We start from the raw sequence: 16142 nt of genomic DNA, 5'->3' as shown, positions 1-16142 counted from the left end.
TACAGAAAAGGCTTTCAAACCAACGACATCTGAACCTCGGTAATACAAATTTTAGGCAGATGTTACTGGTCTCAAATAATAATGCATTTTCTCCAGTAGTGTTTTCCGGGTCTTCATGAAAAAAAGAAAAAATGTTTCTTATTTTTCTTTTAAGTATTACACTGTGATTTCATCCTCTGCTAAAGCTCTTAATTTTTTTCTTCTGTTTTTTATATATATGTATGCATATATGGCAGCCTGGGAATTCAATAATACAAAAAATCCACTAATTATTTTCAACTTTTTTTATTAATCGGATAAGTCACTGCATTCCACAACTTTTATATTTTCTATGTAAAAAAACAAACAAACAAAAAAAAAAACACCACGCAGATTCCATCAAACGATTTTATAGCTAATTCGTTCTATACGAACAAAATAACTTTGAAGAAGCATGGTACTATATTTAATTTGACGATGCAAATATTAACTCGAAGAAAAATAATTAAGGTGATTTAAAATAGCATTTTAATATTTTATTTCAACTGGGAAAACCAAAGATAAAATTATATAAGTAAGTATAATTTTTGAAGCACAAGGCAGTTTTGAAGACAGTGAAGAGACTAGATTTTTTGACGACTTTTTATTTCATCCCGGGGAGGCATGCATTATGTACAAGCAGGAACAACGAGCACACACACAACACAGAACGATACAAAGGAAATGAGGGAAAGCTTATGAAAATTTTATTCCTGTGAATATACATTGTGAGATTTCTAACACATGTCAATCACAATCAAGGGAAACAGAGGGATCTTTTAGTGGGATTTGTTTATATCAGCACTATTTTATCCCTTTACTCGGAGCGTGGGAACATGTCGGTTCTTTAGCCGATTCAGGAATTTTACAAAGCTTCTGCTGAATTAATTAGATAGAAAAAGGAGAATTGTATCAGGAAATAAGAGAATATTTTAGAATGAAGTTAATATGGACTAAATTGAGCTAAAAATTAAGAAATTAATGAAGTTTAAATTAGATTTTAAAATATCATTACACACACACACACATTATTATTATTATTATTATTTATAGAAAAATCTTTAATTAATGAACAAAATTTAAAAGATATCTATTTAGAATCTGGATTTTTGTGGCATGTAAATTATTATTTATGAATTTTAATTTTAATTTATTTATATTCCGTATACTGTATTCCATAAAATTTAACTTTCATTATATAAACTTATTAATATGAACAAAGCTTCTATTTCTGAGAAAATATTTATTGATTTCAAAGTAAAATAATGTCCAATAGATTATATTATTTTTAATTTTACTAGCATTATTTCTGCACGTAAAATATAGAATCCATTATTTTTATATTATTTTAAGGATTAAATATTTAAGAACGACGGGTAATGGAACGTGGGAGTTAATCAGTAGGCGTTCCAGATCGGGGATTAGAATAAAGAATCATAATGAAAGAGACGCTTTAGTAACTACAAAAGGATACATTTTCTTTTAAGAGAAGTCGAAGAAGTATTAAAATGCGTGGGATGAAAGATGAAATATGGAATTTTTTTATCACTACCTTAGGATTAAGAAAAATTGGAATTAATAATATTATAAAGCAACGGTTTTTTTTTTATTAAGGAGGAAAACCGCATAAAGAAGAAAACTTCATAATCATTTCAGAATAATCTTAAGGTAATTCTTAATCCAATTTTTTTAATTGTAAAGCAAATAAAGTTTGTAGAAGATAAGCTGCTAGAAATATTTTCCTAAATACAGGATTAATGTATAAAAAACAAAAAGAATTATTTAAATTAAAAATGAATAATCAATTAAGGAAATAATCATCATAAAATTAAATTTTATACCAAGATTTGAAAATATTCTTGAAAATTCTTCTATAAATTTTGAATCTACTGAACTTCTAAAATTTTGTTTCTCGCCATAATTATGCTAATAATAATGATTTTTCTAATATATAATTGCTCATTAGCTTATATATTTAAGTGTATTTAGTGTACCAGTAAATTTTAACATGTAACTGTAAGTTTTAACATTATGTTAAACAGCTTTTGTGCGTTATTTAAATTCTGATAAAATTCACCAAATGTATTTTTCTTTTGATATTAGTAATGAAAGACTTGAAGAACTTTCGTTGCAATAACGATGACTCCAATTCGTTTAAAAGAAAATTTTTATAAAAACGGTATATGAAAGATGTTTTTGAATTTATTCCTTAATAAGTTCTATGAAAGAAAAGGTAAAAGAGTTTTCGTTGATTTATCATAAGTGGAGTAAAGTGTATCATCTCCAGCTTTTCTACAAAGTCTGCATTAAATAAATATTCTCTGTAAGTACTTAATAAATGCATAAGTCTATAATATTACTGCTTTGTGCAATAAATCTCATAGTAATAAATATAATTTTATAGATATTTTAAGGTTTACGACCTGACATTGGCGCCAAATTTGGTTACCTTTCGGCAATAAAATGAAGGTTCTTTAAAGTACATGAATTAAGACGATATCTGAATTAGAATTCCTGAGTTAGCATTTATTTTTCTAGATTTTTCGATTGCCTCTCAGCAAAACTATATATGAGAAAGGATAAATCAAATAATGTGAATGAATCGAGGGTCTTTACATTTTGAAGTGCATATTGTACAATAAATGTGTAATTGCATTCTGTCGTCTGTTATTTAATGAACGATAAAGACCCTATGGGACTTCTCAACTTACAATTGCAAAACGGATTTTATATAACAATACCACACAGTTCATGGCCGTCTTGAGCTAATTGCATTGCAAAATATGCTTATATTATGCTTTAACTACTATCATTATCATAACTATAATTTAAATGAATAAATTCACTTATTAAAGAAACTCAAATGTCATCTTGCAAGATTTGATCCTAATTAAAAAAAATAATAGGTATACAGAGGTCATATCACGCCACAGTTGTTTTTAAATGCTATTTCAAACAGTTGAATACTTCACTAAAATCTAAAAATTCTCAAAAAAATATTTCGACTTTTCAACATTTTCAAACAAATAATCAGAATAAACTGTTTTGCAATAAAATCTTTCAGTTCAAATATGCGAAGAAAAACATCTCACAATGCGTTTTCCACCCACAAGATAGAAAAGAATGAGATGTTCGTTCCAGTGAACATCTCCGTTTTTATTCAATTTACCACACAGATGAGGAAAACATAGAATAAAAAGAAAAATAGTTTCGAGAACTATTTCATTTTTCGTGACTCTTAGAAATCAAGGGAAAAAAACAGAAACGAACAAAGTATTCATACATCATTTTTTCATAATTAAAATGTAAATTAGGCTGAGCAGTTTTTGAAATGGAATTTTTTAGGATCTAAAGTAGGGGGAAAAAAGTTTTTTCGAGCGGACATGTCTGATTCTTTTATTCAAATAAAAGAATCCTACGATGTTATTCTTGCCCAATTTGAAGTTTTACATACCGCAACTCAATCGGAAAATAATAAGGTTGAGAAAAAATAATTTTTTTTCACAGAAAGGTTAATGAAAATAGTTCTTTTATTAAAATGTTTTTAATATTTTTACTAAACATTTTTTCCAATTATATATTGTTAAATGATGTAGTATGAAATACATGAAAATTCTCTTGTATTTTTTAAAGCAAATGAAAATTAAAAATATAAAACAAAATTTTGTAACGACGAATTAAAATGTAGTTTTAACATAGGCTTAACTTAAAATTTTAATTCGATTCAATCTGTGGATATTTATTTAATCCACATTATTAAACTATCCGCATTAATAAATTTTTGATTAATTTTAATTTTCTAAAAGTATATTTTAAGTGTCAAAATACCTAAGAATTTCAGCGATTGCACCGATTGTCATTTAGAGAATAAAGGCTTTCGGATATTTATTAATTATTTCTTAGATTATAATGAAAGATTTAGATCTGTATTGATATAATTGTTCAGAAATGTAAAAGAAAGCTAAACATTTAAAAATTCGAAATTATGTTAACAGAAAATAAAGAACAATGTTATTGATTAAAATAGCAAAATACTGAAGTATACAAAAGAGATGTCCGTTACTTAAAAATACAGATAGCATACTAAATTTGAAAGATTAGATTTCTGCAATGATTGCAAAGTTTCTTTAGAAAATAAGCATTTAATATTTATTTCATTAATCATCTGAAACTCAATGTAATAGGACAGAATAAGTAGCGATTTTGTTTATTTTAACTTAATTACTGCAGTAAAATATGAATATGATTATTCCTGAGGAAACACATATCAAAGGAACCAAACGATAATTCATATTTTATAAATTAACTCTTTTTTAATACTTTAACTGAGTATCTTAGCTCATATCCTAGTTATTGTTCTCTTCTTTAAATTTAATCATAACTAAAATTTGAAATCGAATCAACAGTTTTGTATTTTCTAAAAAGAAAAATAAGCTCTGAAATTACAAAAGGAAGTAGACAAATTCAAACAACATTTCGAAATCTAATTTCTGTATTTTAAATTTACGCTTTCAGTTTCCAGGAGTTTTCTTTCAAGTTAATCGAATTATTAATTGTGCCAGTAGAAATCACATTTCATCTGATATTTTCAATGTATTATATTTCATTTCTTCACTAGCCGCTTAAATTGAGAATATTTGGTTGCATGACGTCAATGAAATTGGTTTTAATACAAAATGTATTCAATTAAAGGGGGGGGGGGATATAGATGGAAAATTGCATTTTCTGACATTTTTTTTAAGTACTAGATTTCAGTTCATTATTTACTTTAGTGCATTGTGTCTTATGGTGGAAATGCTGTAGATAACAGACATTTAATACATAACCATAGCTGTTTGATTATGTTTTTAATTGGTTTTCAATAGTTTAAAACTTTATTATAAAAATTATTATTATATTTCAAAGTTGATACACATTATTTTAGTAATAAAATTTTTAATGAGAAATTACTTAATTTACTATAATATTGATTAAGATTTAAATTTAAGATTACATTGAAAAGTCAGTATTTCACCGAAACATCGAATATTTTTTAAATTAACATTCTACATTTCTGCACAATTTTCTTTATAAAATCTTTTGTATTTTGTTTCAATGTTTTATTCTTCATATTTATTTTTATATTAACATAATCTAAGTTTTTATAATATTTTTTAATTATACATTTTTGTAAAATCATTTTACGGAAAATATTCCATAAAATAATGGATAGTGCACATCTTATTTTCAAATTTGATGTAATAATTTCTCTTAATTGTTTTACAGTGTTTTAATTACAGAATAAACAATTTGTTCATTAAAAAAATTATGATCGCTTTAATGCTTCATAAGGGGAAAATAACCGAAAATGTCTTGTTTTTATTAAGCAGATTAATGTATATTTATTTCATAGTTAGAGAACTAGATAATATGATTTTGAAATAACTTGTAGATTTTAAACCAATCATTTAATAAACGTCTAAACTATAAAACATTTGCTTTATATCTCCCTTTTTTTAGAAAAGAAAAAAAAAACTCAATTTTTAAGACCTTTTTTACATATAACTTGAATAGTTTTTGTTACAAGTATTTATTCAATAATTTTAATGTACAAATTAAAAAAAAATACACATATTTCATAAGATTTTTTTAAACATTAATCACGAAAGTTATCACATATCTTAAAGCAAACGTCTTTCACTAATTTTGCTACGTTCATTATGGCTGTTCGATAATGTTTAGATAGTTAAAACAGAATTTTAAAAACATTCAGAAATATTAAAATTAAAACGAATAAACAAATAAGTATAAAAATAATTGTATTTATTATAAGTTAAAAAAACAACAAAGAATTGGAATCTGTTCTATTTCGTTTCAAGGGAAAGAGTTAATAACTTTTCTGTTGCTATTCATCTGACTATTTATTCGCTAATACGAAGATATAAAATAATCGACAGATAGACAATATTTCTTTCTATAAATTTTAATACAAATCAAAAATTTTGCGTAAAGCTATTTCTCGGAATTTCATTCTGCTTGTTAGAACATTTCTTGAATTATCATATTCACATACTGACAAATCCCCGTTCTCTTTCCTTTTCTTTGAGGACCGGGGCAACTCTAGGATTTCTTAAATGTAAATATATCATAAAAATTCTGCTCGCATATTTTGGTGATTAAAATAATTTTTCATTGCCTTTTCTTGAATTTTTGAAAGATAAAGGCAATGAATTAATGATATTTTATCTATCTATAAATTTATTTTGCATTTTTCATAGTGAATGTACTTGCCGAAATTCTATAAAGTTGTATTCTTTCAAATTATCTATATTTAATTTCAAGTGAATAAAAATATATGGTAATAGAACAGAATTTGATATTTTTGAAAAAAAAAAGGTGTACTTTTAAATTTTTCAAGTTTTATTTTAAATTGGATCCTTTGTTTCAGGACTTTACAGAAACTTTAGGAATAATAAAGAAGGACATTGGGGTTTCAGAAATTTTTAATATATCTACTTTTAGAATTTTAAATGTGTGGAAGTAAAAACTCTCAAAACACTAATTTAAATATTCATTTAAAATAGTTTTCAGATATTTCTTTTTTTATCATCAGATTAAAATGTTTCTATATTTTCATTAATTATTTAAAAAATATCTAATATAGCGTTTGGATTTTTATTATTATTTATTTTTAGATTAATATACTTCCAAATTTTATCTCGTGAAAAAATGTTGCAGTAAAAATCTAATTTCAGACAATGCTGGTACTGCCAACATTTGCAGTACTTTTCTCTACGCCAACTAATACAACTGTATATCTCCAATTTCGGCGAGGAAAAATAACTTAAGCGTACTGTAAGCGATAACTTAATACTCAAGTAAACAACAATAGGTTATCATGTGATATGTGACACACGATACAGTATTGTTGCTTAAGCTATCGTGTGGCACATATCACACGATATGTGACACTTCCTGACTACAAGGAAGATCCCCAAAGCAGTAAGAACAAAATTGCAATGAGTTAAAAATAGTTAATAGATACAGATATATTGTGTATTGATTTGATATTGTTAGTTAACCAAAGGCCTTGATAAACTTAATTATCTCCATTGCTTTTCTATATTATTTTACAAGTAATTAACTAAATGTATTATAAGAAGACTATTCATTTTCATATTAATAACAGCACATTTTCTCACATCTTGAGCTGTTATTTTCAAATCGCGATAAACAAGCCGCCAAACTTTTTTCTCAATATATCATCTACGCTAATTGAAATCTTTATTTTTTAGTAATATTTATTAATATTTAAACATACAATTTTAATTTTACATTCTATCGTAACTTTTTCTTAAATAATATTTTTTTTTCATTGTAAAGAATAGAGTTTATGAAATAAATGCAAAAGAATACTTACTTTAAATTCGAATGTCTCATTAAACTTGGGTGTGAGAGTTCTCTTCCTTATCTTGGATTGGTGAAAATTCTCTTCGTCTGGCAGAAGAAACACTTTCACGAACGGATCTCTTGGAGCATTCACCAATCCACGACCTGCAACCAAATGTAAGTTGAAACTATCATATTTGTCAATGATACGTATTGCTGAAATGAAAGAAGTATGAAAATCTGGCAACTACACCCTATTAGTACAAAATACCGAACATTGCAACGATATCTTTCCGACACTGGCCGGTATTCAGAACATCGAAAAACATCGTGGGAATATCGTACAACTTTTTGTATTAATAGAGCAGAAAAGGATTTGGCTATCATACTATGATTATGAATTTTATAGTTGATTCATCCCTCTTGGAGAGCAGTCTGTACGCCGAGGATATTGGAAATGTTTAAGAAGTGTGATTATGTTCGGGATGGGTGTTTTTTTTTTTTTATTTTTTTTTTAAAGATTCCAAAAAAAGGTTGAAAAAGTTTTTGAATATTTGCATAAAAAAAGATTGATAAAATATTTATGAAACCAAAATATACCATGCAAGTGGCAAAAGTGATTCTAAAAATTGGAATAAAGGGCTTTTTTGCCAGAAAAGAGGCATAGAAAAACTTCTACTGTTCAGGTTTATCAAACAATTTGATTAAGCTTAAGACATATATTATCTAGTTCCTGAACGAAAAATAAGTAGTTTTCTATCCATTCTTTAAATACTGGGGTTCGACTGGTAAATTATACGTAATTTTCACTTTTTTCACTTTGTGAAGTTCTAAAAGAACTATAAATGTTTCTAAATGAATAGATTATTTATTCTCTAGTTCAGGAGCTGCAAAACCTATTGATAGATTACTAAACCAAATTTGATAAAAAATGCATTAGATTTTAATTTATGAGATTTGTTATAAGAAAATACTATCATGTTCTATATTTCAGAAAATAGCATCTTACCAAAGAATATACTTTGAAATAAAATTATGACGGTTTTAGTAAGAAATCTGTTCAAAAATTAAGAATATAGAATTAAAAAAAGAAAAAGAAAAAAAAAAGAATCCTAATTTCTCAAGATATTGACTTTTCAAGGTAATAGCCTAGTTTAATTTCAATTAAATTTCTTGAATATTATTAGTTTCCTCAAAAAAGCATGTTTGGTATTTTATTATGATAGGTATGAAGGCGTGTTATTTTAGCAGCTTTGCATCAGTTTTGTTTATTATGCACATGAACCTTCCCAATGGAGTCAAGTCCAATAATATTATAAAGACAATAAAAATATTTTATGGTCAGTCTACTTCTTAATCGCAGGTTATCTTCCGATAAAATAATTTTTTAGTCTCTTTCATAAACTGCGAAGATAATTCGCAGAATCTTTCTTGTTCAACTTTCAATAAATAACAGATATCATCAAATATCAAAATCATCAGCAAATTTGATTAAGGGGTAAAAGGAAAGTTAAATGTTTTTTTTTAACATAAATTATGATATAATACGGGACGATAACACATGTGCAAGAAAGCTAATTAAGATAACATTTATAAATAGAAACTTCAAAAAACATAATTGATATAATCCAAAATAAAAATTAAAAAAAATTCCTTCAAGTTTTCTAAAAATTGTTTCCTTTTTTTCAAATAGTTAATTTCGAACCGTCTCAAAAATTGTTCTAGAAATTCTTCGATGGTACGCATTGTAAATTGTTCTATTCAAGACTTTAATGAGACAAATATTAATAGAACTAGTTAACTTGACAAATTAATCCACATTATACTTTTATCTGATAACTGACACACCCAAAATGTAAAAATAACCTTTACTTTATTAAATTTATAGCCCAATGAAACGAAGCTCTTTGGATAATGAGATGAAAAACATTTTCAAAATAGAAAAAGGTCGTATCACAAAAAGAAATAGTCCTGAATAATTTATAAGCACACTGAATTTTATATTTTGAAAAATTCATCGATCGACTCCCATATATCTAATGAAAAACATGTTGTATAAGCAGTAGCTCTACAAAACAACAACAACAACAAAAAAACCGATGAACATTTGTTTGATCAAAAATTTATCTTCTTTATTGATTTATAATATTTAAATACATTAATGTTATATAAATAAAAAAAATGACAATGTTTTATTTTTGTAGAAAATGGTGGACTGATTCAAAGAAATACTCTGATTTCCTTTGAATTCGAAATTAACAGATTTTGGATTTTATTCCTCCAATCAAAGATGCGCTTTATTTTCTAATTTCACACAATTCGTAAAAATAACTTCATTAAATAGAAATTATTAAATTGGAATTTATTTTAGAAAGTAGTTCATTAAAAGTTTAATATTAATTTCAAAAGACAAGTGTTATGCAAAGAAACATCTGAGCAGGTGAAATAAATACTAAAATAGATATAATTAACTCGGTTTCGGAAAAATATTTTCCTGTTCCTAATGCTGGAATAAAATTCGAAAACCAATATTTTTTATATAGCTTCCCTGAAGTTTGCATCCTGTAGCTTTCCTCATTATTTTAAAACAACTCGAATGAAATCCTCCGTCTGACGATTATTTCATGACCAAACGATTTTAATGAGCAAATACATCCAGCGTATTTTAATAATCATATTTTTTCTTTTGAATGTTATTAATTCTTCAGACATCAAAGGTCTTTTCTAAGAATGAGGCGCCTCTTGTTACAGGAGCGTAAAATTAATTAAAGATTCGAATCTTTAATCTTCTGGTCCCCTCGAGAGAATAAAAAAATTACGTTGAAGAAAGATCATTACCGGCGTGTTGGTAAAAAATTAAACGTTCTTTTACTAATATAAGAAAGTCAGTCGCATTTTATCAAAGCGATGACAAAAAATAATCCAAAGAAAATTTTGGTTAAATTAATTTAGAAAGATAATTAATATGATAAGTGACGAGTTTAAGAGAACATATTAAAGAGTATATTACACTCCATTTATTAATAATGCTCGAAGATTTTGTTATTAAAAATATGATTTTGCTTGTAATTTTTGAGCTTATTTGAGACTTCGAATTTGCGAATAGGAAATGAGTTATAAGAAAGAATTAAAACCTCAAGTTTTTGTTAAACATTTATTTGAATATCGTGTGTATTTGTAACAGAGGAAAACGTTCTTCAATTTCTGATTTGATATCGTTTTTGGTTTCACGAATTTAACAATACTTTTAACTTTTCTTTTCATTTTAATTTCTTTATAGAATGTATACCAAGAAAAAGTAGTTTAATTATTTCTAATTCGTGATTTTGATGAGTTTCACATTTTAGATTTCCACAAGCAAAGAATTATCTTTATATGATATATGTCTGACTTCTAGGAATATGTGTCTCAAAAACCATTAGATGGATGTCATATGGTGTAGATTTTTACACCAAAATTATAGAATTACATCAAAATTAGAAGAAGAAAGCTCAATGATGAAAAGCGTGTCTGTCATATCATTTATTTGTATATAAACACCATAAATAAACAAATCTTGATGAATAAAATTTCATTTATTGATTTATTAGTATATTTATAAATAGATAAATGCTTCTAGATAGAGATATTTAACATTTTTTTAGAAAAAAACTAACAAAGAAATGTAGAAAAGTATTGGTAGCCAATAAAATTCACTATTAAACTCAATAAGATCTCAAGAAATATAGTTTTAAAAATTCCTTATTGCGAATCAGTGAATGAATAAACTGAAAAAGAGCTTTTAAAAGAAGCCTTCAAATTTTCTCGTAATATAATTTGAATCCGGATATACTGATTATCCAATTAATTTAACATCTGCAGTTTAGGATAGAACTTTTAAACAGGCCATTGTGTGCCCATCTCAGTCTATATCAGTGAAATTTAATATTTAATAGTAAAATCATATATCAATTTTTATTAGCCAAATAATACTAAATTTTAAAGTTGCCGAGCCAAAATTGTAAAAAAAATATCTCTGCGAATTTCTGAACCAAATGTTTGATTATCTGTCTGTGTACAGGTAAAATAAATGTTTTAGAATCTGATCTTTATGGACTTTTGAGCATGATTTTAATGCCAGAATACAGATATGAATATCTCTTTAAGCATTTTCAAGCGTATGCAATAACTTACAATAAACGAGTTTGTTGGATGGATTTTAGTATATGATCTTCATGCAATAACTGTATATCTTTGTCAAATTAGGGACTCAATCAAAGTATAAATATGTAGTTCTAAAATAATGTTAACAAAATAACGCAATATTGCCTGGAAAAAAATGGGATTTTGTTGCAAACTTTGTGAATTTCTTTTACATATTAGACCCAATAAGTCCAAATATGAGACCCATGATACATTTTAGGTAATTCATTACCCTAGAAAGCAAAATACAAAACGTGTTGTATTGTTTGAGTATCCAACTTTTTGATTTAATTGAAAAATTGATAAAATTATGTTATACTATTCTAGAAACATGTAATTCAAACAGATTTGCTAATTGTCCTTCACTTCTTAGAATCTATATTTGTAAATTATGATTGTTCCAGAGCATAAGTGTAAGATTTTGAACTTGTGTCATATAAATAGTTTTACAACCATCCTACAGAAAAAAAACTATTCAAGTCCTTTACAGCTAGACACGATATTTTGTTTATGCTCCAAAAAATTCGCTTCCATGAATATTGTAGGATATCATGGATAGAATCAAAAATGCTCGAAGTATTCCAAAGAATTTAAATTTTACTCGAATGGGAGAAAAAAAATAGTGATATATGCGCGCATATATTTGAAGAATGCATCTTGATATTTTTAAACATATTTTCTCCACGATTTTCCAAAAGTAAATGCTTTCTAAAAGTAGAAGCCTGAATTCCTTCCTAAAATAGCCGTCTTTTTAATCCGATATCCTTCCCTTTGCGTGTGATGTGAGCCGCAACTTTAATGTAACATCATAAATTCAAAATTTTCAGTACATTTGCGTTATTTAAAAGGCAGTAAAGTTTATGTTTCAGTATTTTATGTTTTTGCTCTTTTATGAATATGCGGGATTGAATGAATCTATTAGTGTACAGCATTTTTTCCCAATAAGATTCTATTGAAAGAAAACAGAATAGGATTTTATTCGAAATAAATTCAAATGTGGAGGAAATAAAATAGTTAAATGCAGAAATTTGCCTTATTGCGTTTTGATTCACTAAAACATAAGTTTCAGGTTTTTGTTTAAATATATTTTTTATCATATATATTTAGCAAAGAATAATTTATAATTTTATGCCGAACATTTTCTTTTATTGGCTTTAAAAACTTTTATAGAAGGTGACTACAATAAAAAGTCAAAAGATTTTTGCAAAATTATGATATTTTTATTTAATATTCTTAATGTTTAAACAGGTTTCCTTATAAAACCGTTAGAAACGGTTTATCCGAAAACAGTTAGAAACTGTTTATTCTAAAACAGTTAGAAACTGTTTATTCTAAAACAGTTAGAAACGGTTTATCCTAAAATAGTTAGAAACGGATTTTTCTAAAACCGTTAGAATTTTGTTTCTAAACCTATTTTTTTGGGAAGTTACAATGATTTTTAAAGTTGCATTGAAATATGCTTTAATGCTAGTTTGCAACTTTAGATAACGCTTTCTCAAATGTAATCTTTGATATAATTTTTTTACGAAAAACATCATAAACTAAAATTTAATGCATATTTTTTTGTTCAAATTCCGTATAATAATTCCATGATAGAAATATACTATGTATGGATAGAAATGGCCTAGATAATATATTTCTTAATCTACCTGCAAAATTTGTTCAAATCATTTCATAAAAGTCGAAACTAGAAGATTTTTCCTGTATACCTCTTTTTAGACAAAAAAAAATCGCTATTTTTTCCATTTTTTTAAAAAATTGCGATTTATATGGTATATTTTAGCTTTCATAGATGTTTTCAATTTTTTTGTGTGTAAATATTTAAACATATAATTATTTTCGAAAGTTTTTGAAAAATTCATTCCAAACGTAGTCACATAACTTAATAATATATTAAAATATAAAATGTAGGAAAAAAGCTTTTATATGCGAAAATGTTTATGTATGTGTTTGTATGTAAAAATACATAATTTCTTTTTCCTTCAATAACTGTTTTTGATTACCAAAAAAAAAAATGAACATCCTGTAATAAATTTTCTTAAAAAGCGTATTTTTTTCTGAAAATGACATCTAAAAGCTAAATAAACATTTGAGGTATGTATTTCATGGGTTATGAGCTAAAATAAAAATCTTTTAATTAGAAATAATAAAGTATTGATTTCTTCATTCCTTTGAATATCGGTATATCTATGGAAAAGGATTTTTTTTTTATATGCATGAACTATGTATATTGGATCTAAATTCTGAATCATGCATACTGTCTTCATTGTTTATGATCATATTCACGTAGACAGCTGTGAAATAAATTGTTATGATCCCCGAATCTTACAATGTAGCGCTGAAATAAATAGTATCATAAGGAATTCTTGGGAATCCCGTGTATATGCAACGCTATCTACTGTACCCGGTAAGTATTTCTAACTCAGCATTGCTATACAATTCCAAGTCGTTCTGTCTGTACCTTACTGCCCAAGCAACCCATATTTTGAGAGACGTTGTATTAAAAAAATACATATTTGAACATGACAAAGTAATAAATCAATGATAATAAAATAGATATTACTAATAATAAATAATAATACATTCTAAAAACTCCTAAAATTTAATAGTCATATATGTTAATTAAAAATGCTAATAATAATTTAGTAATGATAATAACAGTAATTTGTTACTGATAATTTAATATTCAAAATGCTAATAGAAATTTATAATAAAATATTTTATCGCCTTTCTAACGTTAGGCGGAATTAAAAATATCACCACCCTTTTGATCTGCATCATTATCAGGTACAAAATTCCAACTTCGTTTCGGTGTCTGGTAACTGAGACATACTTTTTTATGTTTAAAGTGACTGGTTTATCGGCGTGCGAATAAACCTAAGCATAGATAAATAGCAAAGTTACTGAGCTGAGGTCAGCAATTTTCTTTATTTTATATTTTTGTTGATTCATTATATTTTTCGCTCATAGACAAATATACTAATATTTACTTTCAAAATTTTTAGTTTATAATCATTGTTTATAATTGTTTTAATTGCAATTTTATATAATATATAATATAGTTTATAATTGCAAATTTTCCTGTTGGTGGATTTCTATTTCTTTCAGTCCGATTAAAGTGATTAGTTTTGCTTCGAGTATTTGAAAATGTTATGGATTTTAAAGAGCTCAAGGAAATAAAAACTTCTAATATTATTAAATATTTATATATAAAGCGTATAATATTTCTTTCAATTTCTTAAACACTATGAGAAAATGCCTTACATTTTTTAATACAACATTCTTTAGACAATCAGATTTAAAATGTTAACAGGATAGCATTCCGTCTAAACAAGCACTTCTTTTAATTTAATAATAGAAATTGTAATGTAATTTATTAATAAAATAGTTAAGATAATTAAAACATGTAGTATCGAGATTTGTTTAGACTAAAAATTGAAAAGAGAGTTTTTTTTATTCGAACAATTAATCTTAATTGAATGAATTCTATTTGCCATTTGAAGTCATGTATTCAGGCTATGATTGGAAAACAAATGCATTTGGTGACAATAAATTAGGAAAAATTGCATGCAGTTTGTATCAATGTTTCATCAATTTCTTCTGTACAATGAATCGTCACTCATTTCGATCACTTGCCTGGTAAATACTTGGCCTTTATGAGCGTCACTTCAAGTCGGTTGTCCTCCGAATTGTAGAGCAATGAGAACCAAAGACGTCCGTGCAGACAAGGAGGATTATGAGACTCTTCTTCGTCAGAATCTCTAGAAGAAAAAAAATCCCAAAATGAAAGGCAAACGCATGATAAAATAGCTTAGAATTTTTAATGTACCAATTTGATGATGCTTGAAATAAAAATGATTAAACTGTTATTAAAACAATGAATAATTTTAACATTTATAATCTATGGTTATTCAATAATTCCGAAAAACCTTTCATGCTTACAAGATATATATATATAATTTTTAAAGAAGGAAGCGAAACAATTGGTATTAATTATTTATTTCATCCTGTTTCGGCGGATACAAATTTCATCATAATTTTCATTTCCAACCGTTTCTTCAGTAAAGGCAGAATTCAGTTTACATTTTTTTTCTGGCATCATATTGATAAAATATTGTGAATAGTTTGCATATTCACAATATTCTATTATTAAGGGTTAAGTAAGCATAATTTATTCGTCCAATTAAATCTTCTCATAGTGTTTTTATGCATTCTTGAATTACTCCCTTGCAATATTTGCAGCCAGTTTAAATCTTCTGACAGTTTAATACAACATGTTGTAGAATTTATTGACTTTTTATTAAATGTATGTGCAAAGTTTGAATTTCGAGTCAAAAATGAAATCTGGATAAAGATTGTGCAAGCAAGCCATCTTGGATTATAAAAAATACAAATTTTCCATTAATGAAATGCATCGTATTAATACTTATTTCTTCCTTCGAACATATTTTTTATCTTGCATTTTTAAATCGAATAATTCCAAGTAACTATTTCGATTTAAAAATTAAAATTTTTATTGAACTATTAAGATTCCATGTCATGAACAGCCTCAAAGGCAAAAACATAAGTTCATT

The 16142-nt window shown here is 26.1% G+C and overlaps 1 protein-coding gene across 1 annotated transcript in view; it reads right to left on the bottom strand.

Annotated features, from left to right (window-relative positions):
* LOC129968543 (synaptotagmin-15-like) overlaps positions 1-16142 on the bottom strand; it is a 287503-nt gene that overhangs the window by 15383 nt on the left and 255978 nt on the right. Inside the window, exons 4-5 of the mRNA XM_056082540.1 lie at positions 15205-15329; positions 7418-7551 (exon numbers count right to left, since the gene is read on the bottom strand). Of these exons, the coding sequence (XP_055938515.1) occupies positions 7418-7551; positions 15205-15329 (259 nt within the window). The remainder of the gene's footprint in view (positions 1-7417; positions 7552-15204; positions 15330-16142) is intronic.

Source organism: Argiope bruennichi, chromosome 1, assembly GCF_947563725.1.
Source record: "Argiope bruennichi chromosome 1, qqArgBrue1.1, whole genome shotgun sequence".
Taxonomy (NCBI): Eukaryota; Metazoa; Arthropoda; class Arachnida; order Araneae; family Araneidae; genus Argiope; species Argiope bruennichi.
Note: the sequence above shows the minus strand (reverse complement) of the source record. Positions and strands in the feature narration are given on the sequence as shown.